General features: G+C 39.0%; 1 protein-coding gene across 2 annotated transcripts in view; it reads left to right on the top strand.

Moving 5' to 3' along the window:
- Window positions 1–26,607, top strand: part of LOC102916146 (sperm-associated antigen 6) — a 168,601-nt gene that overhangs the window by 23,913 nt on the left and 118,081 nt on the right. For both annotated transcript variants that reach the window (XM_076548392.1, XM_006993029.4), the window contains exon 3: window positions 16,922–17,088. In XM_076548392.1, coding sequence (XP_076404507.1) covers window positions 16,922–17,088 — 167 coding nt within the window. The remainder of the gene's footprint in view (window positions 1–16,921; window positions 17,089–26,607) is intronic.

Below are 26,607 nucleotides of genomic sequence, written 5' to 3'. Positions count from 1 at the left end.
TTGCATCTTATCAGACAACCATGGACTAAAGTTATAGTTCAACAACAACAGAAAGCCTGCAAATTCATGAAAACTGAATAGCTCTCAACTGAACCACCTCTGCGTCAAGGAAGAAATAAAGAAGTTAAAGACACCCTAGAATTCAATGAAAATTAATGTACAACATACCTAAACTTATGGAACACATTGAAAGCAGTGCTAAGAGGAAAATTCATAGCATTTCATAAAGAATTTGGAGGAATCTCTCACAAGTAACTTAATAGTACATCCGAAAGCTCTAGAACAAAAAAAGTAAACTCACCCAGGAGAAGTAGACACCAGGGAAAAAAATCAAATTGAAGGCTGAAATCAATAAAATAGAAACATAGAGAACAATACAAAAAAAATCAATGAAATGAAGAGTTGGTTCTTTGAGAAAATCAACAAGATAGACAAACCCTTATCCAAACTAACCAAAGTAACACAGAGAGAGACTATCCAAATTAACAAAATCAGAAATGAAAAGGGGGGGGCATAACAACAGACACTGAGGAAATCCAGAGAATCATTAGGTCATACTTCAAAAACCTGTACTCCACAAAATTGGAAACCTAAAAGAAATGGACAATTTTCTGGATAGGTACCTTGGCCAAAATTAAATCAAGACCATATAAACAATTTAAATAAACATATATATAACCCCTAAAGATATAGAAGCAGTTATTAAGAGTCTCTCAACCAAAAAAAAGCCCAGGGCCAGATGGTTTCAGCACAGAATTCTACCAGATTTTCAAAGAAGAGCTAATACCAATACTCCTCAAACTCTTCCATACAACAGAAACAGAGGGAACATTACCAAACTCTTTTTATGAGGCTACAGTAACCCTGATACCCAAACCACACAAAGATGCAACTAAGAAAGAGAATTATAGACCAATTTCCCTCATGAACATTGATGTAAAAACACTCAATAAAATACTGGCAAACCGAATCCAAGAACACATCAAAAAAATCATCCACCATGGTCAAGTAGGCTTCATCCCAGAGATGCAGGGATGGTTCAACATATGAAAATCTGTCAGTGTAATCCACCATATTAACAAACTGAAAGGAAAGAAACCACATGATTATCTTATTAGATACTGAAAAGCCCTTGACAGAATCCAACACCCCTTCATGATAAAAGTCCTGGAGAGATCAAAGATACAAGGAATATATATATGTATATATACATATACATAATAAAGGCAATCTACAGCAAGCTGACAGCCAACATCAAATTAAGTGGAGAGAAACTCAAAGCGATTTGATTAAAATCAGGAACAAGACAAGGCTGTCCACCCTCCCCATACTTATTCAACACAGTACTTGAAGTTCTAGCTAGAGCAATAAGATGACAAAATGAGATCAAGGGGATACAAATTGGAAAAGAAGAAGTCAAACTTTTGCTGTTTGCAGATGATATGATAATATACATAAATAACCCCCAAAATTCTGCCATAAAACTCCTACAGCTGACAAATACCTCAGCCATGTGGCAAGATACAAGAGTAACTAAAAAAAAAATCAATAACCCTCCTATATACTAATGATAAAGAAAAAGAAACCTGAAAAAGAAATCAAGGAAGCAACACCCTTTACTATAGCCATAAGTAACATAAAATACCTTGGGGTAATTCTTACCAAACAAATGGACAAACTGTATGACAAGAACTTTAAGTCTTTGAGGAAAGAAGTTGAAGAAGATATCAGAAAATGGAAAGATCTCCCATGCTCTTGGATAGGTAGGATCAACATAGTAAAAATGGCAATCTTGTCAAAAGCAATCTACAGATTCAATGCAATCCCCATCAAAATCCCAACACAATTCTTCACAGACCTGGAAAGAACAATACTCAACTTCGTATGGAAAAACAAAAAAATCCAGGCTAGCCAAAATAATCTTGTGCAATGAAGGAACATCATTACCATCTCTGAATTCAAGCTCTGCTACAGAGCAATATTAATAAAAACAGCTTGGTAGTAGCATAAAAGCAGACACATGGATTAATGTAATTGAATCAAAGTCCCTGACATTAATCCACACACTTGATTTTTGACAAAGAAGCCCAAAATATATAATGGAAAAAGAAAGCATCTTAACTGGATCGTGGCATGTAGAAGAATACAAATAGATTCATATCTTTTGCTCTGCACAAAACTCAAGTTCAAATGGATCAAGAACCTAAACATACACCAAGTTACACTGAACCTGACAGAAGAGAAAGTGGAAAGTAGCCTTGAATTCATACAAGAGACCTCCTCCTAAATGTACCACCAGTAGCACAGACACTTAGGGCAACAATTAATAAATGAGACCTCCTGAAACTGAGAAGCTTCTGTAAGACACAGGATACAGTAAATAAGACAAAATGGCAGCCTACAGAATAGAAAAAGGTCTTTACCAATCCTATATCTGACAGATGACTGATCTCTAAAATATATAAAGAACTCAAGAAACTAGACATTAAAGTACCAAATAATCCAATTAAAAATATAGATCTAAACAGAGAATTCTCAACAGAAGAATCTCAAATGGCCAAAAGACACTTAAAAAATTGCTCAACATCCTTAGCCATCAGGGAAATGCAAATCAAAACAACTCTGAGAATCTATCTTACATTGTCAGAACGGCTAAGATCAAAAACACTGATGACAGCCTGTGCTGGAGAGGATGTGGAGCAAGGGGAACACTCCTCCATTGCTGATGGGAGTGCACACTTGTACAGCTGCTTTGGAAATCAGTATGGTGGTTTCTCAGAAAACTGGGAATGAATCTACCTAATGATCTAGCAATACCACTATTGGGCATAAACCCAAATTATATACGTTCATACCACAAGGACATTTGCTCAGGTATGTTCATAGCAGCATTATTTTTAATAGAACCACAACCTAGATGTCCCTCAACCAAAGAATGGATAAAGAAAATGGTACATTTATACAATGGAGTATTACTCAGCTTTAAAAAACAATGATATAATTTGCAGGCAAATGGATGGAACTAGAAAAAAACTATCCTGAGTGAGGTAACCAAGACCCAGAAAGACAAACATGGTATGTACTCACTCATAAGTGGATATTACATGTAAAGCAAAGGATAACCGGGCTACAATCCATGACCCCAGAGAAGCTAGGTAACAAGGAGGACTCTAAGAGAGACATGCATGGATCCTCCTAGGAAGAGGAAAAAGATGAGATCTCCTGAGTAAAGTGGGAGTCTGGTGGGAGGGGGAGGAAGTAAGGGGAGGTGACAAGAGAACATGAGGGAGTGGGTTGGTAGAGTTGGGGGAGGGACAATGAGGAAGAGCAAGGAAAGAGATAGGAAATAAAGTAAAAAAGAAGAATATCAGGACTTAAAGATAAAGTAGAAGATTCAAACAAAATAAGTACAGAATATGAAAAAAATTAAAAACATCAGAAAGAAGCATACAGGAAATGTGGGACACCATGAGAAAACCCCAAAACCTTTGAATTATAGGCATAGACACTTGGGAAAAGCATCCCAAGATAATGGCATAGATCAAATCTTTAACAAGATCACAGAAGAAAACATGCCCCAAACTAAGGAAAGACACACCCATACAGATACAAGAACAGAGAACACAAAATAGACAAAAGCAGAAAAGAAAATCCCTGTGGCATATCATGGCTAAAACACCAAGTACACATAATAAAGTGTTTTGAAAGCTGCAAGAGGAAAAAAAAAACCCATAAGTCACATATAAAGGAAAATGCGTGAGAATAATAGCTGATTTCTCAGTGGAAACTTTGAAAGTTAGAAGAGCCTGGAGCAATGCATCTTAAGTTCTACAAGACTATGAGGGCCAATCTAGACTAATATACTCCCAAAATCTATCTGTCATGACTGAAGGATAAAGAAAAAGAAAAAAACTCTCTGTGTTATAAATAGCCTGAAAGGTTTATATCCAACAACCTGGATCTAAAGAAAACACAGGAAGCACTGTTTCAGGCTGAAGAGAGAGTGAGCACAGCAGAGAGTATGGAACGAGACATGAAGCCATCATTATCAAAACAGAAAGTAACAGGGAGGACTTAACACAAAAGTCAGCAACACATTGACAACAATTAGCACATACATTCTGTAATACCTTTAAAAATCAATCGCCTCGATTCTCCAATTGAAGACACAGACTGAATGGATCAAGAAACAAAATCCACCTATCTGCTGCTTACAAGGAAGACATCTTAGCTTTAAGATAAGCACTGCCTTAGAGCAAAAGGATGAACAAAGATACTTCAACCAAATGGGTCAGGAAGCAGGAAGGCGTCTCTATCCTGATATCTGACAAGAGAGACCTCAAACTAAAACTAATCAGAAGAGATAGAGGGTCACTTCATTCTAATCAAGGGAGCAGTCAACTAATAAAACATTAATATCCTAAATATATGTGCCCCCAATTTAATAAAAATGCACTACTAGATTTAAAGACAGATTAAAATCAATCCATTAATAGTAGATGCTTTCAATATGCCACTTTCTCCAATACGCAGGTCATCTAGACCAAAAGTAAACAGAGAAACATCAGAATGATTTGACATTGTATATCAAATGGGCTTAACAGATATCTGCAAACACCAAAGAATACACATTATACTCAGCAGTGCACGGAAGCTTTTAAAAAATAGACCACATCCTTAGACATAAAACAAATCTTTAAAATTGAAAAAGATTGAAATCACTCTTTGTATCCTATCTGAACACAATACAATAAAACCTGAAGTTGACACAAACAAATCTCTTGTAAATCCACAAACTCATGTAGATTGAACAACTCATGGATGATGAATGGGTCAAAGAAGAAATCAAGAAAGAAATAAAAATTTCCTGGTACTAAATGAAAATGAAAACAACACAACACATCGAAAACAGAGGGAGTTGTGTAGCTCTATGTTCCTACATTAAAAAAAAATCAGAAATAACATAAATAATTTAATGATGCAATTTAAAAATTCAAAAAAATAGCAAACCAAATCCAAACCCAGTAAATGGCAAGAAATAATAAAACACAAATCAGAAATCAGTGAAACTGAAACAAAGAAAACAACACACACAAAAAACCAACAAATCTAAGAGCTGGTTCTTGTGAAGATTAAAAACAAGTTTTGACAACCTAAGAAAAGAAAGGGAGGATTCAAGTGATCATAATCTCGAATGAACAGAGATACCAATAGATACCAAAGAAATTCAGAATATTGTAAGGGAATATTTAGAAAACCTGTGCTCCATTAGTTGAAAACCGAATAATAAATGGCTGAATTTCTGTTTTGAATTTCTAAATTCAACTAAACCACAAAATTAAACCAAGGAGAAGTGAATAACTTCAAGAGACCTATAACAAATGAGATTGAAACAGTAATAAAAAGCCTTCCAGCTAAAAAAACTTCAAGGGCTAGATTGACTCACAGCAGAATTCTAGCAGATCTTCATAGGCAATTTACATCTAGTCCTTCTTAAATGGTTTTTTAGAAATTGAAATAGAAGGAGCACTCCCAGACTCCTTCTGTGAAGCCAGTATCACTGTGATACCATGTAAAGATACAACTCACACAAAATAAAACCACAAATATCCAAGATGAACATATACTCAAACATGCTTAATCAAATACCTGCAAACATAATAAAGACATACATCAAGAGATTATCCACAATGACCAAGTCAACTTTATCCCTGAAATGCAGAGATGGGTCAACATAATGCAAGTCAATAAATGTAACAAATTGCATAAAGACAAAAATCACATGATCATCTCAGTAGATGTAAAAGAAAGCCTTTGACAAAATCCAATGTATCTTCGTTATAAAAGCCCTATAGAATGTAGGGCTAAAGGGAATATACCTCAACACAGTAAAAGCAACATATGAGAAACCCACAGCCAACATCCTAAATAGAGAAACATTGAAGCTATCCTACCGAAGTCAGGAACAAGACAGGGATGTCCTCTGTCCCCACCCCTTTCCAGTTGTGCTTGAAGTGCTAGCTGGAGCATAAAAGCAATAGAAGCAAACTAAAGGGATACAAATAGAGAAAGAAGAAGCAACACTATTACTATTTGCAAATGGCATATTATTATTCATCAGAAATTCCAAAATTCTATCAGGAAAAATTCTAGAAACCGTACTCAAATTCAGCAATGTTGGAGGACACAGAATCAACTTGCTCAAATCAGTAGATTTTTTTTAGTAGAGTTTTCTATAACCAGCAACAGACATGCAAAAAGGACGTCATGGACACACTCCCATTCACAGTAGCCTCAAAGGAAATCTAATGTCCAGGAATAAACCTAATCAAGGAAGTGAAGGACCTCTACAAAGAAAACTTTAAACCTCTGAAGAAAGAGATAGAGAAGGACACTAAAAAATGAAAAGAAATCCCATGTTTATGGAGTTGCATAATTAACATTGTGAAAATGGCCATTTTGTCAAAAGCTATTTACAGATTAACTGGAATCCCAATCAAAATTCCCATCTCATTCTTCACAGAAATTGAAAAAAAAAATCTGTCCTAAAATTCACATGGAACCACAAAAACCCCTGATACCCAAAACAATCCAGAGCAAAAAGAACAGTGCTGGAGGGTTACCATTCCTGATTTCAGATACATTATAGACCCATAGTAATAAAAGCAATAGTGTATTGCTACAAACATAGACCTGTAGACCAATGAAACAAAACTGAAGTCCCAAACAATAGTACATGTAACATTTGATAAATATGCTAAAAACTGCAGCTCAGAAAAGAAAGCATCTTCAACAAATGGTGCTGGGAAAACTGAATGTCCACATGCAGAAGAATGAAATTAGACCCTTATTTATCACTTGCACAAAATTTTCTCCAAATGGATCAAAGGGACAAAAATGAAACACAAAACACTGAAACTTGCCAGAAGAAACCATAGGCAGTTTTCTACATGCTATGGGTACAGGAAAGGACTTCCTGAATAGGTCTCCATTTGCCCAAGGATTAAGGCCAACAACTGACAAGTGGAACTTCATAAAACTAAAAAGCTTTGGCACAGCTAAAAGAACAATAAACCAACAGAAGGGGAAACACAGAATGGGAGAGAATCCTTGCCAGGTACATATCTGACAGAGGATTAACATCCAGAATATGTAAAGAACTCAAAAAACAAAGAATCATAAAATGAATGAAATATCTTTAAAAGTATTCACCATTCCTAGAAATTAAAATGAAAACAACACTGTTATTTCATTTTATCCCTGTCAGAATGACAAAGATAAACAAAACAACCTACCACCCTCATTCACTACTGTTAGGATTGTACGCTGGTGCAGCCCCTTTGGTAATCAGTGTGAAGAATTCCCAAAAATCTAAAAATCTCCTGTATGACCCAGCTATACCAATCACATATGCCCAAGGACTTGACATCCTACTTCACAGACACTTCCTCAGTTATGTTCATTGCCGCTTTATTCATAATAGCTAGGAAATGGAAACATCCTCGATGTCCTTCAACCTATGAGTAGATAAAGAAGATAGAGTACAGTACACTACAGAATACTGTTTATCTGCACAGGGAAGTAAGATGGGATCATTGAGGGGCTGTGAGGTAATAGAGAGGGGAATGGCAGAGTAGAAGTGATCTGACCCTGGAGATGGGAAAGTGGGGGACACACTAAGGATGGAGAGGGAGGTAAATACAGAAAGAGCGAGGAGGGTAAAATAACAAGGCTGTCTGAATAAGTCAAACATGCTATTAACTTTTTATCAAAAACTTCTGTAGTACATATAATTCTGTATATAAATACACATATATAGTTTAAATGAACTTTCCTCTTTTAGGCTGACAATGCTCCCTCCTAGAGCTGAATACCACCTAATAAAACTCCCAATACCAGGCATAAGAAGCCCTATTTTGACTTGGTCAGGGCGGTCCAAGAGACTCCCAAAGCATACAGCCTATTGCTGTTGTCCTTGGTTGCCCCCTAGAAGGTAAGTTCTTACTGATGATGAAACCATGTGCTTCAGATACAGGGTCTGGAGGCCTCTGTGCTGGAACTGACCCGCGTGACTCATTACTCAGGACTAACTTTTATGGTACCCGAAGGTGCCATGTAAGCTTCCAAAGGAGAGAGGCTGCCAACAGTATTATCCATCTGTGATGCCTATGAACCACATCAACTGCTACCATGGCAAGATAACCCCAAACATGCCATAGTCACACATACACCTTGGCAGTAACCAACAGCTCTCGAATTGGTCTTAAATCCTGCTCAACAAGAGAGAAACCATGCCTGGTACTAGAAATCGAGCCAGCTACTCAGTGCTAGTGAAGTCATGGGTACTGGAGAACCTCTCACCACTGCTGACCCAGCATAACCCCTAACGACAACTGGTAAGTGTAGTCCCCACCCCTTGTTAAGGAAACTTCTCTTTACGACAGTCAGAAAACCACAGCACCAAACCTACAACCAATCAAAATGCAGAGTTGTGGAGCTCCTTCCCAACGGATACATCTACCAGACATTCCCACACCTAAGGTTCAGGAAACATCGTAGAAGAGGGAACTAAAAGACCGAAAGAGTCAAAGGGTCATGGAGTTTGCTGTGAAACTGTCTCCTAGGAATGTCAGAAGCTACACCCATAAAGTCATGCCAACACGACTGCCTAAACCTGAGCTGAACGAGGATTTGAGCAGTAGATATGACATATATATGCAAATGTACATATATGTGTATGTATACACATATGCATGACTGCCTAAACCTGAGCTGAATTAGGATGCGAGCCATAGATGACAAATGGTGGAGAGTCCAGAGGGCCTCAACCCTATGCAGAGAATTGTGGTAACTAAAGAATGCTGAGAGCAGGAGAAACAGTCTTTCCCAGGAAAGAGCACACCAGTTTGGTTATCTAATACCAAATGGTTAGTTCTGAAAACATAAGATTACAAGTAACATTATAGATACTGAGGTTATATCAGTAATATGTGTGTATATATATATATATATATATATATATATATATATATATATATATACATGTATGCATGACTGTCTAAACATGAGCTGAACGAGGATGAGAGCAATAGAAATGACAAAGGATTGGTAGAAAGCATATATGCATATATGTATATATAGTATGTATATATATGTATGTGCACATAGTAACAATGAAAACAGAGGAGTAGGTTTATATACCTGTATATATGCATATATGCATACAGTAACAATAAAAACAGAGGCTATGAGCTTGAAAGAGAACACGGGGGGCACATGGGAAGGTTCTGAGTGAGGAAAAGCGAGGGCAAAATATTGCAATTATAATCTCAAAAATAAAAGAAAAACCTAATTAAAATTTAAAAATTGGTAACATATTTCTGAAATAATTTGAAATTAATTTTACTCTGAATTAGATTTTAACTGCTGTGAAATTTTGTTTTATTCTCCCTCTTACTAAAAATCTTATTGCAGAAATACTTTGAGAAAATTAGAAGGCTGAGAGTGGAAAATTTAAATAGTAACAACCAAAAAAAAAAAAAAAGAAAGTAAAAGACAAAGAAATTACAGAAACAATACCTTCCACAATATCCTCAAGAATATGCTAGGAGACCCAACTGAGCAAATGAAAGACTTGCATAATAAAAACTCTAAGACACTGAAGAAGACATGAAAATATGGGAAGATTTCCCATATTCATGAATTAGTAGAATTAATGATCCAATCAAAAACAATCTACAGATTCAATGCAATCCCCATCAAAATTCCAACACAATTCTTTGCAGAAATTGAAAAAATAATCTTCTACTTTATATGGAAACAAAAAGCCCAGGATGGCTAAAACAATTCTAATTAATAAAAGAGCTGCTAGAGGTATCACCATCTCCAATTTTACTATTTCCAATTTCACAAAGTTGTAGTAATCAAACCAGAATGGTATTGGCATAAAAACAGGTATGTTTATCAATGGAATTGAATTGAAGACCCAGGCATAGGTCTATGCAATCTGATGTTTGATAAGCCAGAAATACACACTGGAGAAAAGACATCTTCAACAAATGGTGCTAGTCAAACTGGATGGTTGCATGTAGAAGAATGCAAATAGATCTGTTCTTTTTTTTTTTTTTTTTTTTTTTGGTTTTTCGAGACAGGGTTTCTCTGTGTAGCTTTGCGCCTTTCCTGGAACTCACTTGGTAGCCCAGGCTGGCCTCGAACTCACAGAGATCCGCCTGCCTCTGCCTCCCGAGTGCTGGGATTAAAGGCGTGCGCCACCGCCGCCCGGCTAGATCTGTTCTTATAACCCTGCACAAGACTCCAACTACAAATGGATCAAAGACCTCAAGGTAAGACCAGATACACTGAACCTGATAAGAAAAAAGTAGGGAAAAGCCTTGAACTCAACAGCACTGTTTTAGAAAAGTCTTCCTGAACAGGACAATAGCACAGGCACTAAAAACAACAATTAATAGATGCGACCACATGAAGCTGAAATCTTTGTAAAGCAAAGGACATCATTATTTGAGCAAGGCATCTGCATATAGAATGGAACAAAAAGCTTTACCAATTTACATCTGATACTGAGTTAGTATCTAGGATATATAAGAACTAAAAACCCCGAAGATCAAGAAAAAACAATTGAATTAAAAAATGAGGTATAGAATTAAACATAGAGTTCTCAAAAAATGAAATACAAATGACTAAAAACACTTAAAACATTTTCAGCATCCTTAGCAATCAGGAAAATGCAAACTAAAATTACTTTGAGATTTCATTCTTATCCTGGTCAGAATGGCAAGGTAAAAGGGTACAGCACATGCGGTTAAGGAGAATGCCTATTCCTTGCTGGTGGGAGTGCAAACTGACACAATCCCCGTGGAAACCAGTGTGGAGGGTCCTCAAAAAGCTGAAAATAGATTTACCACAAAAATCTTATTACAGAGATACTTGGTCATTCATGTTCAATGTTGATATATTCATAATAGCCAGAAATTGGAAAAAGCCAAGATATTCATCAATTGATAATGGGAATGTGGTACATTTACACAATGGAATATTACCCAGCTGTTTAAAAAGATGAAATCATGAAATTCCCAGGTAAATGGATGGAGCTAGGACAAAACCATCCTGAATGAAGTTACTTAGACCCCCAAAGACAAATATTGCATGTTTTCTCTGATATAGATGTTAGCTTTTAAGTATTGTATTTGTTCAACTTGAATAATCACAGAGTTTAGGCAGCTGTGGGTGAGGAGAAATGGATCTTCTAGGGAGGGCTACTGTGAGTACAACAGCATTGAACATAGATGAGGAAGTGTCTCTATAGTAGGGTGCAGAGTCCTTTGGGTATATGCCCAAGAGCAGTTAAGCTGGATCTTGAGGTAGATTTATTCCCAGTATCCCAAGGAACCACCATTCTGATTTCTATGGTGGCTGTACAAGTTTGCACAGCAATGGATAAGTTTCCCCCATTCCTCACATCCTTGTCATATGAGCTGTCATTTGTTTTATTGATCTTGGCCATTCTGACTGATGTAATATGAAGTAGTTTTGATTTGTATTTCCCTGATGACAAAGGTTGTTGGACATTTTAAAAAGTGTTCCTTAGTAATTTGTGTTTCATCTTTTGAGGCCTCTTTGTTTATTTCTGTACCCCATTTTAATTAGGTTGTTGTCTTTTTTGTTGTTTTTTAAAATTATTTTATTTTATAATTAATTTAATTTTACATATCAGCCTTGATGACTCATTTTTGAGTTCTTTGTATATTGTAGATATTAACCATCTATTGGATGTGTAATTGGCAAAGACCTTTTCCCATTCTGTAGCCTGCTTCTTTGTCTGAATATTGGTGTCCTTTGCCATACAGAAAGAAGCTTTTCAGTTTCATGAGGTCTCATTTATTAATTGTTGTTCTGTGCCTATGCTATCAGTGTCCTGTTCAGAAGGTCTCTTCTATCAGATTCAGGGTATCTGGTTTCCTGTTGAGGTCATTGATTAGGTTGAAATTGAGTTTTGTGCAGGGTATTAAATATGGATCTATTTACATTCCTTTACATGATGAAATGCTAGCCATTTGTTGAAGAGGCTCTCTTTCTCCCCCAGTGTGTATTTTTGGCTTATTTGTCACAGATGAGGTGTCTGGAGATCTGTGAACTTATTTCTGGGTCTTCAGTTCAATCCAGTAGATCAACATGTGCATTTTTATGCCAAGACCATGCTGATTTATTACTATAGCTCTGTAGTAGAAGATGGGATGAAGGATGGCGATACCTCAAGAAGTTCTTTTATTATTTAGGATTATTTTAGCTATCTTGGGATTTTGTGTTTCCATAAGAAACTGAATTTTTTCCTTTCAATTTCTGTGAAGAATTGTGTTGGAATATTGATGGGGATTGTGTTGAATCTGTATATTGCTTTTGATAGGATGACCACTTTCACTATATAAAACTTAACGACATATGAACATGGGAGATCTTTCAATCTTCTGATATCTTCTTCAGTGTCTTAAAGTTTTTTTTAAAAAATCATATAAGTCTTTTAGTTGCTTGGTTAGAGTTACCCCAAAATACTGTTTTTTGAGGCTAATGGAAAAAGTAATGCTTCCCTGATTTCTTTCTCAGTTCATTTGCCATTTGTACATAGGAAGGCTACTTATTTTTGTTTGTTAATTTTGCATTCTGCTACTTTGTTCTGTTCTAGAGCTTTCTGGTGTTCTAGTAAGTTGTTAATACAAGATATCTCCATTTTTTTTTAACATAGACACTTATTGCTGTAAACTTACCTCTTAGCTCTCATTGTGTTGAAGAAGTTTGGGTATATTGTGTCTTTATTTTCACATTTCTGTCTCACCCCACTTTTCATTCAGTAGTGAGTTGTTCAGTTTCCATGAGTTTGTATACTGTCTGTCATTTCTGTTGTTAATATTTAGCTTTAATCCATGGTGGTCTGATAGGACTCAGGAGTTATTTCAATTTTCTTGTATCTATTGAGACTTGCTTTGTGTCCAAGTATGTGGTCACTTTTGGATAAAGTTCCATGAGCTGCTGAGAAAAAGGCATATTTTTTTTGTGTTTGGGTGAAATGTTCTATAGATATCTGCTAGGTCCATTTGATTTATGACATTATTTAACTCTGGAATTTCTTCTCTGTTTAGTTTATATCTGGATGACCTGTATATGGGCAGAAATAGGGTATTAATAGTATCACTGTGTGAGGATCATTATGTGATTTTTAGATTTAGTACAGTTTCTTTTATGAACTTGAGTGCCCTTGTGTTTGGTGCATAAATGTTTAAAATTGCAATATCCTCTGAGTGGATTTTTCTTTTTATGAGTGTATAGTATCTTTCCCTATCTGTCATAATTAGTTTTGGCTTGAAGTCTATTTGAGTCATATATTAAAATGGCCACACTAGCTTTCTTTTTAGCCTTATTTGCTTGGGATATCTTTTTCTATCCTTTTACCCTGATGTGATGTCTATCCTTGATGGTAAGGTATGTTTCTTGGATGTAGCAGGAAGACTGATCCCTTTTCTAATCAAATCTGCTAGTCTGTGTCTTTTTACTGGGGAACTGAGACCATTGATATTGAAGATTATCAATGAGCAGTGTTTATTGATTCCTGTTATTTTGTTGTTATGCTATGGTTCTTCCCATTTTGATTTACTGGTCTGCAATTATTTATTCTTTGTTTTCTTGGGTGTGGTTAACCTCTTCAGATTAAATTCTTTTCTATTGCTTTCTGTAGAGCTGGATTTGTAGATTGCTTAAATTTATTTTATCATGGAGTACTTTTCTTCCTCTACTGATTGTGATTGACACTTTTACTAGGGTCTCTTAGAATTTCTAGGATATCTGTCCAGGCCCTTTTGGCTTTTATAGTTTACATTGATTAGTTAAGTGTTATTTTAATGGGACTGCCTTTATATGTTACTTGGTCTTTTTCCCTTGCAACTTTTAATATTCTTTCTTTCTTTTGCTTGTTTAGTGTTTTATAATTTTGTGTTGTGGGGACTTTCTTTTCTTGTCCTGTCTATTTATTGTTCTGAATTCTTTTTTGTACTGTAATAGGCATCTCCTTCTTTAGATTAGAAAAAAAATTGTTTTGTTTCTTTGTTTTCTGCTTCCTTTCTTGTCTTCTGACTTAAGTGGCCAAGGGTTCTGGTGATTGGCAAACCTTCAGGTTCAGTAGGGTGTCTCTGCTGTTTGTTGGGCCTTGGGTGCCTAGAACCAGCCTGGCCTCCTGTAAAGCTGACGTCTGGGCCTATGGAGTCTGTTCATCTTCTAATTGATGTGGGTTGTACCTGTGCCTATGGCAGTCTTTATTGCAGCATTTATTCATGTACTCTCTGAGTGTCTTGATCATGTTTATTAATGCTATTTTGAATTCATTGTCTTGTATGTCATATAAGTCATTATTGTGTGTGTGGGGACATTACTATAGGAGTACTCATTTTTTGGTAAAGACATTATTTGGTCATTCATATTTGTGTATTAGTTATGGGACCTAGGCATTTGGAGGTAGGTTGTTGAGCAGGTATTTGAGTCTCTGTTTCCAACTTTTAAGGTGGGTGACCAACTGCATGGGTCTTAGGATTCAGTCTTTCATCAATTCAGTGTTGATGTATGAATGGATTATCAGAAGTATTCTCTGCTCATCTTGAACCAAGTAAGGTTTCTAAGCTCAAGAGCATTCCTTCTATAAAGTTAGATGATTTTCATAGCCAGTCTTATGGAATTTGGAAGGAGGTGGTCAGGTCAACTGGTGCTTGTGGAGTTGATGTGAGCCTAGGATTCCACCAGAAAAGGAGTCATAGGATGGAGCCATAAGGCAGACAGGGGATAGTGGTCCGCAGATAGACTGTAGGAATGGGGAAATGGTTGGAGGTATTAGTGTGGATTTAGTGTCCCTTCCTGCAGAGGTCCTTGAAAAGCATGGGTATTGGAGAGGTTGATGATAGGAGTCTAGGCTTTCTGCCCATAGATGGGAGGGTACTGGAGCTCAGCTGGGGTGGAAGGGTTTAGTAGAGTGATTCTAGGGACCCTCTTGAAGCAGAGGAATATGGAAGGGGTGCAGGAAGTCAGGTGTGGGACACATGGTCCTCAGGCAGCGGTGCAGTGGTTGGAGTAGCCTGGGTTGTTTGGTGCCCCTTGCTTCAGAGGGGTCGTCTTTTAGACAAAGGAATGAGTGAGGTTTGTGGAGCAAGTCTACTGTTTCTATGTGGAGAAGAAGTCAGGTGTGCACAGCAGGAATGAGTGTGTTAGAAGGAATGGGCAGAGTTGGTGACGGGAACCTCGGCTTCCTGCCTATTGATGAGGAAAAGGGCACTTGGCAGAGATAGATGGGGTTAGTGGCATGAAGCCAGGGGTCCTATCTGTAGGAGTTCTGGAAGGAGTGCCGGAAGGCAAGAGTCAGTCATCCAGTTATGGTGGCTGTATTAATTTTCTATTGCTGTAATAAAACACCATAAATCAACTTACAGGAGAAAGAATTTCTTTGGATTTGTGGTTCCAGAGGAATAAGAGTCTATCATGATGTGAGGTAGGACTGGAAACTGCAGGCATGATGACTGTAACTGCAGTTCCCATCTTGAACTACAAGCAAGAAGCAAAGAGAGTCAACTGGAAGTGGTGAAGAGTTATTTTTTTACTCTCAAAACCTGTCTCCAGTGATATGTTTCCTCCACAAGGCCACACCTCCTAACCCACTTCAAACAGAGCCATCAACTAGGAACTACGTGTGCAAGGACAGGAGCCTCTGGGGACATTCTCATGCAAACTCCCACTGTGGTACATGATAGTAGGAGATGCTGAAGATGTGCTGGCAGGAGGATCAGGAGTTCATTAATATATTTTTAAAGAATTTGCATGATTTGTTTCTTGTCCAATTTGGTATGTTACATATCTATATATTTTTAGGGTTTCCCTTTGCAAACTAGGCTAGCTTTGAACTTGTGATTACTCTGCAGCAGCCTCCCAAATGCTGAGATTACAGGCATGCACTATGATGACTGGCTTTTAATTGTTTTTGCTGAATTTATTACTCTTATTTTGTGTGTGTATATGCTAAATCACATGTTTTAAAATGTTTTATTTTATGTATGTAAGTGTTTTGCCTGCAGGTATGTATGTATATCATGTGTATGCCTAGTTTCTGAGGAGGCCAGAAGATGATGTCAGATCCCAGGGAACTGAAGTTACAGAGAGTTGTAAGCTGCCGTGTGGTTACTGGGAACTGAATGCAGGTCAGCTGCAAGAGCAGCAGGTGGAAGCAGATGCAGAAATCCACGGCCAGACCCCAGGTGGAGCTCCAGGAGTCCAACAGGCGAGAGAGAGGAGGGATTATATGAGCAAGAGATATCGAGACCATGATTGGAAAAAGCACAGGGACAAATAGCCAAACTAGCGGAAACACATGACCTGTGAACCAATAGCTGAGGAGCCCCCATGATACTGGACTAGGACCCCTGGATAAGTGAGACAGTTGATTAGCTTGAACTGTTTAGGAGGCCCCCAGGCAGTGGGACCAGGACCTCTCCTTGATGCATGAGCTGGCTGTTTGGAACCTAGGGCCTATGCTGGGACACTTTGCTCAGCCTTGGTGCAGGGAGTAGGGGACTGGACCTGCCTCAACTGAATCTACCAGGCTGTGCTGATTCCCCAGGGAAGAACTTGCCTTGGAGGAGGTGGCAATGGGGGGTGGGTTGGCGGGGGGCGGGGGGGGAAGGCTGAGGGGTAGGAGGAGGGAGGACAGGGGATTCTGTGGCTGATATGTAAAATTAAATTAATTATAAAATAAATAAATAAAAAAATTATATAAAAAAAGAGCAGCAAGTGCTCTTAGCATTAAGCTACCTCTCCAGCGCCCATGTTTTGCTTTCTAATACCAATTTTGCTGATTTCTGCTTTTCCTAATTTAACTCAGGTGTAATGTCTTTGCTGAGGCCTCTTCTTCTGGATGTGGTCCCAACAATTCAACAGACTGCTGCCTTGGCCCTGGGGAGGCTGGCCAATTATAACGATGACTTAGCGGAAGCAGTTGTGAAGGGCGACATTCTCCCGCAGCTTGTCTACTCGTTGGCGGAGCAGAATGTAAGGATGTTTCAAAAGAATTCATGTAGTTTTGGTTTTAGATAAAAATCTGTCAGTTTGGGCACTATTGTGGGTTTGAAGGCATTGGAATGATTATATTATTTTGATTTGGGTGTGGTGGGCAGCTTCTTTCCATATTGTTAGTTTATGGGGACTATGTAAAGGATTTTCGAAAGCATGCATTAGTAGTTTGTGTGCATGTGGGAGCTTTGCACAGAGCTATAGGAGCTGTCTGAGGGGAGAGTGTAAAGTCCCTGGGCAAATAAGCTTTCTGCCATCCTTATATGTAGGTGGTTAGTGGTGAGAGTGAGTCCTGAGGGAGAAAACACCTTTAATGAAAGGTTTGATAAGCATTTTTTACTAGGTAGACAAACATTTCGAGCCATTAAATGTACCCTCTGAAAGTGTTCCACCCCCACCCCATATGATGCAGCATTTTTTCTCTACAGTGTCACCAATTTAGTTTATACAATAGTTAAGAATTTAAGCATTTTTAGACTAGACATTATACTCTGTTAGTTTATCATAACCTAAGCATGACATCATCTTTTCTTGACATCTCTAAGACTATATTTCTACTTGCATAATGAAACATAGCTCAACTGAAAATTGGGCAAAGGACTTGAATATTTTCTTAAAGAAAATCTTTAAGTAGTCAGTAAGCATGTGAAAAGGAGCTCAACGGTACTAGTAATTAAAAGCTATAAATCAAAAACCACAATGAGATGACACCCCATATCTACTAAGATGAACATAACAAAAATAATTAAAAAAAGTAGTGAGTTCGAGGCCAGCCTGGGCTACCAAGTGAGTTCCAGGAAAGGCACAAAGCTACACAGAGAAACCCTGTCTCGAAAAACCAAAAAAAAAAAAAAAAAAAAAAAAAAAAAAAAAAAAAAAAAAAAAAAAAAAAAGAAATAAGTGTTAGTAACGATGATGAAAAATTGAAACCCTCATGTGCTGGTAGGCATATAAAATGTCACAGTTTCTTTGACAAACCATTTGGCAACATACAATACGATCAATGTATTTACCATCTGATGTGCAGCTCTCCTTCCCATTGTACATCCGAAAGCACTAAACTGTGTGGCACATGTTCAGACAGCACTACTCAGCATTGTGTGGAAACATCCCAAAGCCATCAACACATGAATAGCTACACAAAGTGCTGTATCTATACAACAGGATGAAGCACTGACAAATCGGATTTATGACTGTCGAAACCATTTTGTTGGGGGCTGAAGAGATGGCTCGGGGTTAAGACCACATTCTCCTCTTACAGAGGACCTAAGTTTGGTCCTTAGCACCCATGTCATGTGGCTCACAACCCCCTGTAATGCCAGCTCCAGCAAATCTAATAATTCTGTCCTCACAGGCACCTACATGTACCCACAAACATGTACAGACATACGTATAAAAAGTCCTCTAAAAATCCCCAAATCTTTAAAAATGAGAAAGCAGAAATAAAAAAAGAACAAACAAACAAAACACCAAGCAAGAGATGCCAGACCTGAAAAGCTATACGTTATCCAATCCCATTTGTACAAAATGCCCCAAATGTGCAAATTTGTGGAGAGAGAAGCAGACCAGTGGTTTCCAGGGGCCAGGAGAAGAGGGGAGCAGGAGAGGACTGCTTGCGTCTCTGATCCAGATAAAGGAGATTGCGGTGATGTGACTATGAGCACTGATTTATACACTTTAACATGAAAAAGGAAATTTTTATCATCTATTTTGAGAGAAAAACATCATAATTGTGCAAATAACTGATTTACTGTTTAGATTTGAGAGTCATTTACTAATGTCTCTGCTCAGAACCACAAGCTTTCGCTTTCCTATGCATGTCCCTTCAGTAGCTACTCTTCTGCTTTCTGCGTCCAGGATTCTTGCTCTCCTCTTGGGCGGCAGGCTCTGCGGTTTCCAGTCCCATTTAAAAGGTTTCAGAAGTTTTCTGATTATGAGTTAATCTCTACTAACTATAAAGAGACAGATAGTTCTAGGCAGAAAAGTGAGGGGTAGCAAGAGTGCACAGCATGTCTCCTTCATCCAGCCATCAGCCTGTAGTCACTTCTGAGATTTCAACTTTTTTTAAAAAGTAGGTACAAAGTCGCCGGGCAGTGGTGACGCGTGCCTTTAATCCCAGCACTCAGGAGGCAGAGGCAGGCGGATCTCTGTGAGTTCAAGGCCAGCCTGGGCTACCAAGTGAGTTCCAGGAAAGGCGCAAAGCTACACAGAGAAACCCTGTCTTGAAAAACAAAACAAAACAAAACAAAAATAGTTTCACTTAAAACTGTTTTACTTTAATACACAGCGTTAGCTTTCACTGTGACATTTTCAGTTTTGTTGATTCTCATCTTCTTCTCACCGTGGGAAGTCCTTTCCCTCGGACTCCGTGACCTGACCTACTTTCATGTTACTTCTGCCTGATTGGTCTCGCTCTCTTTCCCTTTTTCGTATCTGTAACCACAGTTTCTCCCATGTACATGTACATATAAACACTGTAAACCAGGATCTGCACACGAGACAAGATGTGTGGTTTTTGTCGGCATCTTTAAAAAATTCTCATTAATTATTTGAGAATATCACACAATGTATTTTGATCATATTCAGCCCTTCCCCTGACTCCTCCCAATTCAAACACTGCACCTCACCTTCCTAACTCCATCCAGTCCAGGTTGTGTTACCCAACCACTCCTGGGAGTGAGGCCTGCTCGCTCTGGAACACGATTGGCCCATCCAGGGATCACATCATTAAAGAAAACTGATTCTCTTTCTCCGAGCTATCAAATCAGTAGCTCCTTAGCTAGTCTTCCGCTGGGATTTTGTGTCCACTTTGCTCTCTCTATGCTGGAGTTATTGTCCAACTTGAACTTGCATAGACATTGTGCATGTTTCACAGCCCCTTGAGTTCACTAGTGAAACTGCCTTGTTGTGTCTGGAAAACCGTGTCCTTGATGTTATCTACAGCCTCTGCACCTTTTCTTCCACTTCTTCCATGAAGACCCCACAGTATTGGGGGTGGGGTATAATATGTGCATCCCATTTAGGGTTGAACATTCTATACTCTCCTGTTCTCTTCATTGACCAGCTAAGGGGCTCTGTGTTGTCATTTACTGTGAGGAGAAGTTTCTCTGATGAGAGTTTAGAGATGCACTGATCTATGTGTATACCAATAAGTCCTTAGGGGTCATTCAAATAATATGTCTATTTATCAGAATAATACTTTTGGATTCTCCCCTAGGGCCTATGACCTATCTAGCCATAGGTTTTTGTCTCCTTTCACATTGTCAGGTGTGGGTTCTATCTCATGGAACAGGTTTAAATCCAATCAGAAAGTGGTTGATTACTTCCACAACATTCATGTCAGTGTATCAACACCAGCATATTTTGTTAGGTCAGTCACTTTGTATTCTATAAGAATGATTACTTTTCTCATATAGGAACTTCCATATCACCTTCAAGCACTATGAGAACTAGCCAGTAGGGATGAAGATTCCAAGTGAGAACCAGATTGATTTCCCTGTGTTCTATAATTTAAGTATGCTGAAAGCAATAGGAGTTTTTCATCAATTTCTGGAGGATAGCTAAGAGTATTGTAATACCTTGCAATGCCTGTAGATCTATGCTAGGCCACAGGCCAACAACTCTAAAAGAGGTAACCAGTTCCTGGTACCAGGTCTTAATTTGCTGGCATGAAGTGTCTAGTTAGGGTATGGTCCCCCTGCTGTAGCACATCTCCATGAAAATTCCTTAAAAATCGCCGGGCGGTGGTGGCGCATGCCTTTAATCCCAGCACTCGGGAGGCAGAGCCAGGCGGATCTCTGTGAGTTCGAGGCCAGCCTGGGCTACCAAGTGAGTCCCAGGAAAGGCGCAAAGCTACACAGAGAAACCCTGTCTCGAAAAACCAAAAAAAAAAAAAAAAAAAACAAAAAACCAAAAAACAAACAAACAAAACAAACAAACAAACAAACAAACAAACCAAAACCTAAAAATATATATATATAATATGTGTTGTGGGATATTTGATCACACTGTGATCTTTGAGATTGCATTATTTAAATAAAATCAACCATAAGTCAAGAGGTGGAGCAAGCAACCAGTTGACTGTAAGTAGCCATAGAGAGTGAGGGAAACTGGAAGGGTGAGAGAGAGACACACACAGGAAGTAGAAGGGAGGGTCATCTGGTTGGAGGAATTTTGTTTCAGATGGCTTAGGAGAGAGCCTTCTTTCTGATATGGTGACAGAGGAGGAAGGCCAGCTGGCTGCTTACTCTGCTCCTCTGAGCTTGCAGGTTTTCACCTCAGCATCTGGCTCTGAGTCTTTATTGGTAAAATTAAAAGATACTTAGTTAAAATGACATTTGCCTCCCTACATAGCTGAGGCAGCGGTGTGGGATGTGAAGGCTCCCCAGGCTGTGACCTCAGCAGCAAGGCAGCAGTGGCTGCAGAGGTACAGTCAGCAGCTGAGATAGTGATGGAGTCAGGTACAGCGCTGTGCCACAGATAAAAACAGCATTTATGTATATATTTAGGAAGCTTCAGTAGCAATGAATTTCCATATGGGTTTTCAAAAGGCCTTTAGTGTTAGTTACCCTTCTCTGTATTATCTTCTCTACTCTGCCCTGCCACCCACACCCCAACTTACCCCTTTCTGTTTCATAATTCCCTTTAACCCCTTCACACTAGTGCATTCTGTCACCTCTGCCACCTGATTACAATGGGTGTTCCAAATGAAGCTCATATATTTGAAGATTAAATTCTAATATCCTTGAATGAGGAAGTGTGTGATATTTGTCTTTCTGAGACTGGATTGCCTCACTCAGAAATATTGTTTCTAGCTTCATTCTTTTATATTTGAATTTCATTTTTCTTAACAGCTAAGTAATAATTCCACTGTGTATAAATGAACATTGTTTTTGTTCATTCCTCAGTTGATGGACATCTAGGTCCTTTGTATTTTCTGGCTATTGTGAATAGAACAGTAACATGAGCAAGTGTCTTTGTAGTAGTGTGTAGTAGTGTGTAGAGTTATATGTCCAAAAGTAGTATAGCTGGATCAGTGGTAGATTCATTTTACTGTTTTGGGAGAACTCCACACTGATTTCCATACTTGTTGTACCCCTTTTCACTCCCACTATCAGTGAAGGCCCGTTTCCCTTTCTGAAGATCCATGCCGGCATCTGCTGTCATGTTTTATTAATCTTGGACATTGTGACAGGGGTAAGATGAAATCTCAGAGTAGTTTAATTTCCCCAATTTCTAAAGGTGTTGAACATTTAACATATGATTCGTAAACATTTAAAAAATTCTCTGTATATTCTGGTTATTAACCTCTGTCAGATGAAATGCTGATATGGTGGTTTGAATAAGAACGACCCCCATTGGCTCATATATCTGAATGCTTGGTCACCAGGAAGTGGCACTATTTTAAAGGATTACAAGGTATGGCCTTGTTGGAGGAAGTGTGTCACTGGGGGTGGATTTTGAGGTTTCAAAAGCCCACACTAGACTCTCCCTCTCTCTGCCTATGATTGAATGTAGCCCTCAGCTGTTACTCCATTGCCTCCCCGCATGCCACCATGCTCCCCACCATGATGATTATGGACTAGAATTCTGAAACTACAAGCAGTCCTCAATTAAATACTTTCTTTCTAAGAGTTGCTGTATGTGGTGTATCTTCACAGCACAGAACAGTGACTCAGACAGAAGTTGGCACCTTGGGTGAGGTACTGATGTGAAAGGTCTGACCATGCTTTTGTTTGGAAGAATGTAGGAGACTTTGGAACTTTGGACTAGAAAAGCAGTTGAACATGTTGAGAGTGTTTAATAGGCCATTCTAGTAGGAGCATGGAAGACAGTCCTAAGAGTGATGTAAGTTGTAACAGTCCAACTCAAGAGGTTTCAGAAGGCAAGAATATTATTAGTATGTGGCCTAGAAACCATTCTTGTAATATTTTGGCAAAGAATGTGGCTGCTTTTTACCTTTGTCCTGAAGATCTTCCTGGGGATAAACTGAGGATTTTTAGATTAAGGGCACTGGCAGAGGAGATTTCAAGACAGGCTACTATGGATGGTGTCATGTGATTATTAGTGGTCACTCATATACAGACCTTTACATATACAGTGAAAAGGAGCAAGCTGGACAAAGAGAAATAGAAAATGCACAGTTTGAAGAGAAAAGGAGCATCCACAAAGGTAGCATTGGAGCCAAGTCCTGTACTCAATGAGATAAAAAGTTTAAAGAAAAGCCTGATGTTAAATGGAATAAAGCAGTGACCTCTGGGCAAGACTCTACCATAGTGAAAGGGAATAAAAGAAAAGCTTAAGCAGTGAAGGATACCATCAACAACAGAAAGCTGATGTAAATGTAATTAAAGAAGGGGGCCAAGTTCTAGCTCCATCAAGCAGCAGAACTTGGCAGCTTCCACCATGTGGTGCTGTCTTTAGAGTAGAGACTATAAGAAGGGTTGTGGAATATCCCCCCATGGCTAAGGAAAGCCACTGATATCAGGTGTGTGTCAGGGTTGTCCTCGCATGAAGGCCCAGAGAAGCCATTATGTGAAGCTTTGAAGGTGAAGTCTGATTATGTTGGACACCCCAAGATGTTGGAGATGCTGAAGTTGCAACGTCCTGCCAAGGAAAGTTGCTAATAGGGTGTGGAACCAGCCCAAGGGAGAGAAGTGTGTTGTAGTCAACAAAGCTGAAAGGAGTGGGAGATCTCTCTCTCTCTCCTCGCTCTCTCTTTATTTCACATCCTGACCAGTTTCCCCCTCTTCCTCCAAGTATCTCCCCTCCTCCAATCTGCCCCCACCCCCATCCACTCCTCCTCCATTTCTATCAGAAAAATGCATGGCTCCCATGTGTTGGTTTTATGAGGTGGTGTAATGTTATTCATTAAGTGGCACTGTTTACCATGAGAGAAAAGCCACGAGGTACAACAAAACTCACTATAAGAGTTTGTTAGGAGAAGGAACAGAGGGGAATGCGCTTTAGGCCTATGGAAGGTTGTGCATGGAGAGAGGAAGCAGGAAGAGATGAAGGGGGAGGAGTCTGTCACCTGATTTTTATGGATTCCCCCACATATGCGCATATGGGCTCACATAGCTGTGCCCCACATGCACGTAGATTGTGTGATCAAGTTGCACACAAATTATGTGATCACACAGTGCACAAATTATGTAGGATGTAAGGGATGACTAAGCCTCTTGCTTAGCTACTGGACAGCGCATGTGCAGTCATGTAGCAACACCATGGATATCAACAAAACATGGCATATCAAGTTGCAGTAAGACTAAACACCTCTACTGTATTACGGCTGGGCAAGGTAACCTAATATGAGCAATAGTGTCTCAAAAGAGTCAGAGACAGCTCCTGCTCCCACTGTTAGGAGTCCCACAAGAAGACCAATCTATACAACTGTCCCATATATGCAGAGGGCTTAGGTCAGTCCCAAGCGGGCTCCCTGGTTGTCAGTTCAGACTCTGTGAGCTCCTATGAGCCTAATTAGTTGATTCTGTGGGTTTTCTAGTGGTGTCCTTGAACCCTCTGGCTCCTACAGTCCCTCCTCTCTCTCTTCAGCAGAATTCCCTGAGCTGGCCCAATGTTTGGCTGTGGGTCTGCATCTGTTTCCATCGGTTGCTGGATGAAGCCTCTCCGAGTATAGCAGGATATCATTAGGCATCATTACATTGACATTTTTTTTCTCTAGCCGTGTTCGGTTTTATCCTAGGTCTCTGGGCCATCCAGCCTCTGGGTCTTGATGCTCCAGGCAGTGTCAGGGGTGGGCTCACTCTCATGGGATGTGCCTCAGGCTAGACCAGTAATTGGTTGGCCATTCACATAATCACCCTTACCCCAGCACATCCCATAGGGCAGGACAGATTGTAGGTTGAGGGTTATATGGCTGGGTTGGTGTCTCAATCCCTCCTCTGGAAGTCCACAGGAGATGGCCAGTTGAAGCTACATATTTTCTATTGCTAGGTGTCTTAGCTGGGGTCATCTTGTAGATTTCTGGGAGTTTTCCATGCACCAGTTTCTACCTGACCCTGAAATGACCCCCTTTCCAGTAGTCTTGAAGAGTACTTTTGACATCAGACATGAAGGTGCAGAATTTGGAGTTTGCTCAGCTAGTTTTGGTCTTGCTTTGGTTCAGTATTTCCTCACTATGCTCCCTTTCCTTCTTTTTGGAATGGTAATGCATATTCTGTGCCAGTGTATGTTGGAAGTATGTGATCTGCTTTTTGATTTTTTTGCAGAGGGTTATAGTTAAGAGATTACTGTGAATCTCAGGAGAGACTTTGAACTTTGCACCCCCCATGTTAATGTTTATTGCACTTTTTGTAATTTGTAAATGTACAGATATTTTCATGAGAAATTAAAATTTCACAAAACATTTTATAAAATTCACTAACCAAAATGAGGCAGATACATACAGATGGTAGTCTGAAAATATTTCTTTCCCCCCTCTGTTAAACTGGGATATTTTCTCTCCTTTTTTTTTAAAAATTCTTTTCTCATATGTTATATCCTGATTACGGTTTCCTCTTTCTCTGCTCCTCCTAGTTTTTCCCTTCTGCCCCTACCCTCCAGGTCCACTCCCTTTTTGTTTCTCATTAGAAAACAACCGACTTTTAAAAGATAACAATAAAACATAACAAAATAAAATATTATAAGATAAAACATAAACCATCACATTGAAGTTGGACAAGACAAACCATGCTAAGGGAAAGAGCCCCAGGAGTAGGCACTAGAGTAAGAGACCCACCCAGAAGTCCCATAAAAATACTAAACTGAAAGCTAAACTATGTATGCAGACCCATGTCTGCCTGTTGATTGCTGCCTCAGTCTCTGTGAGTTCATATGAGCTTTGCTCAATTAATTTAGGAGGCCTTGTTCTCCTGGTGTCCTCTATCCCCTCTAGTTCTTATGTTCTTTCTACTTCCTCTTCTGTGGGGTTCTCTGAGCTCTGAGGGAAAGGATTTGATGGAGACATCCAATTTAGAGTTGTGTTTCAAAGTCTCTCTTTCTGTGTACTGTCTGGTTGTGGGTCTCTGTATTTGTTCCCATCCACTGCAGGAGCAAGCTTCTCTGGTGATGGATGAGCAAGAAATGGATCTATGAGTATAGCAGAATGTCATTAAGAGTAATTTTATTTTATTTAAAAAATTTTAGACCATTAATATTGTTTTTTAACCCAGGTCTCTGGGCTATCTGGTCTCTGGTTCTTGGTTACCCAAGCAGCATCAGATATGGGTTCAATCTCATGAAGTGGACTTTAAGACAAACAAGACATTGGTTGGTTGCTCCCACAAGCTTTGTGCCACCATTGCACTCACATATCTTGCAGGCAGGACAGATTGTAGATCAAAGGTTTTGTGACTGGGTTGGTGTTTGTTTCTTTTTTGGTAGCCTGCAGATTATCTTCCTGTTCCAAAGACACTAGAAGATGGGTGGAAGGTTTTATGCAGGCACCAGCTCCACCTCTCTATGTTGAATGAGGGGTGTGTGTGTGTGTGTGTGTGT

Source organism: Peromyscus maniculatus, chromosome 12 (assembly GCF_049852395.1).
Source record: "Peromyscus maniculatus bairdii isolate BWxNUB_F1_BW_parent chromosome 12, HU_Pman_BW_mat_3.1, whole genome shotgun sequence".
Taxonomy (NCBI): Eukaryota; Metazoa; Chordata; class Mammalia; order Rodentia; family Cricetidae; genus Peromyscus; species Peromyscus maniculatus.
The sequence above is the reverse complement of the archived record's forward strand: the minus strand, read 5'-3'. Positions and strand labels throughout refer to the sequence as shown.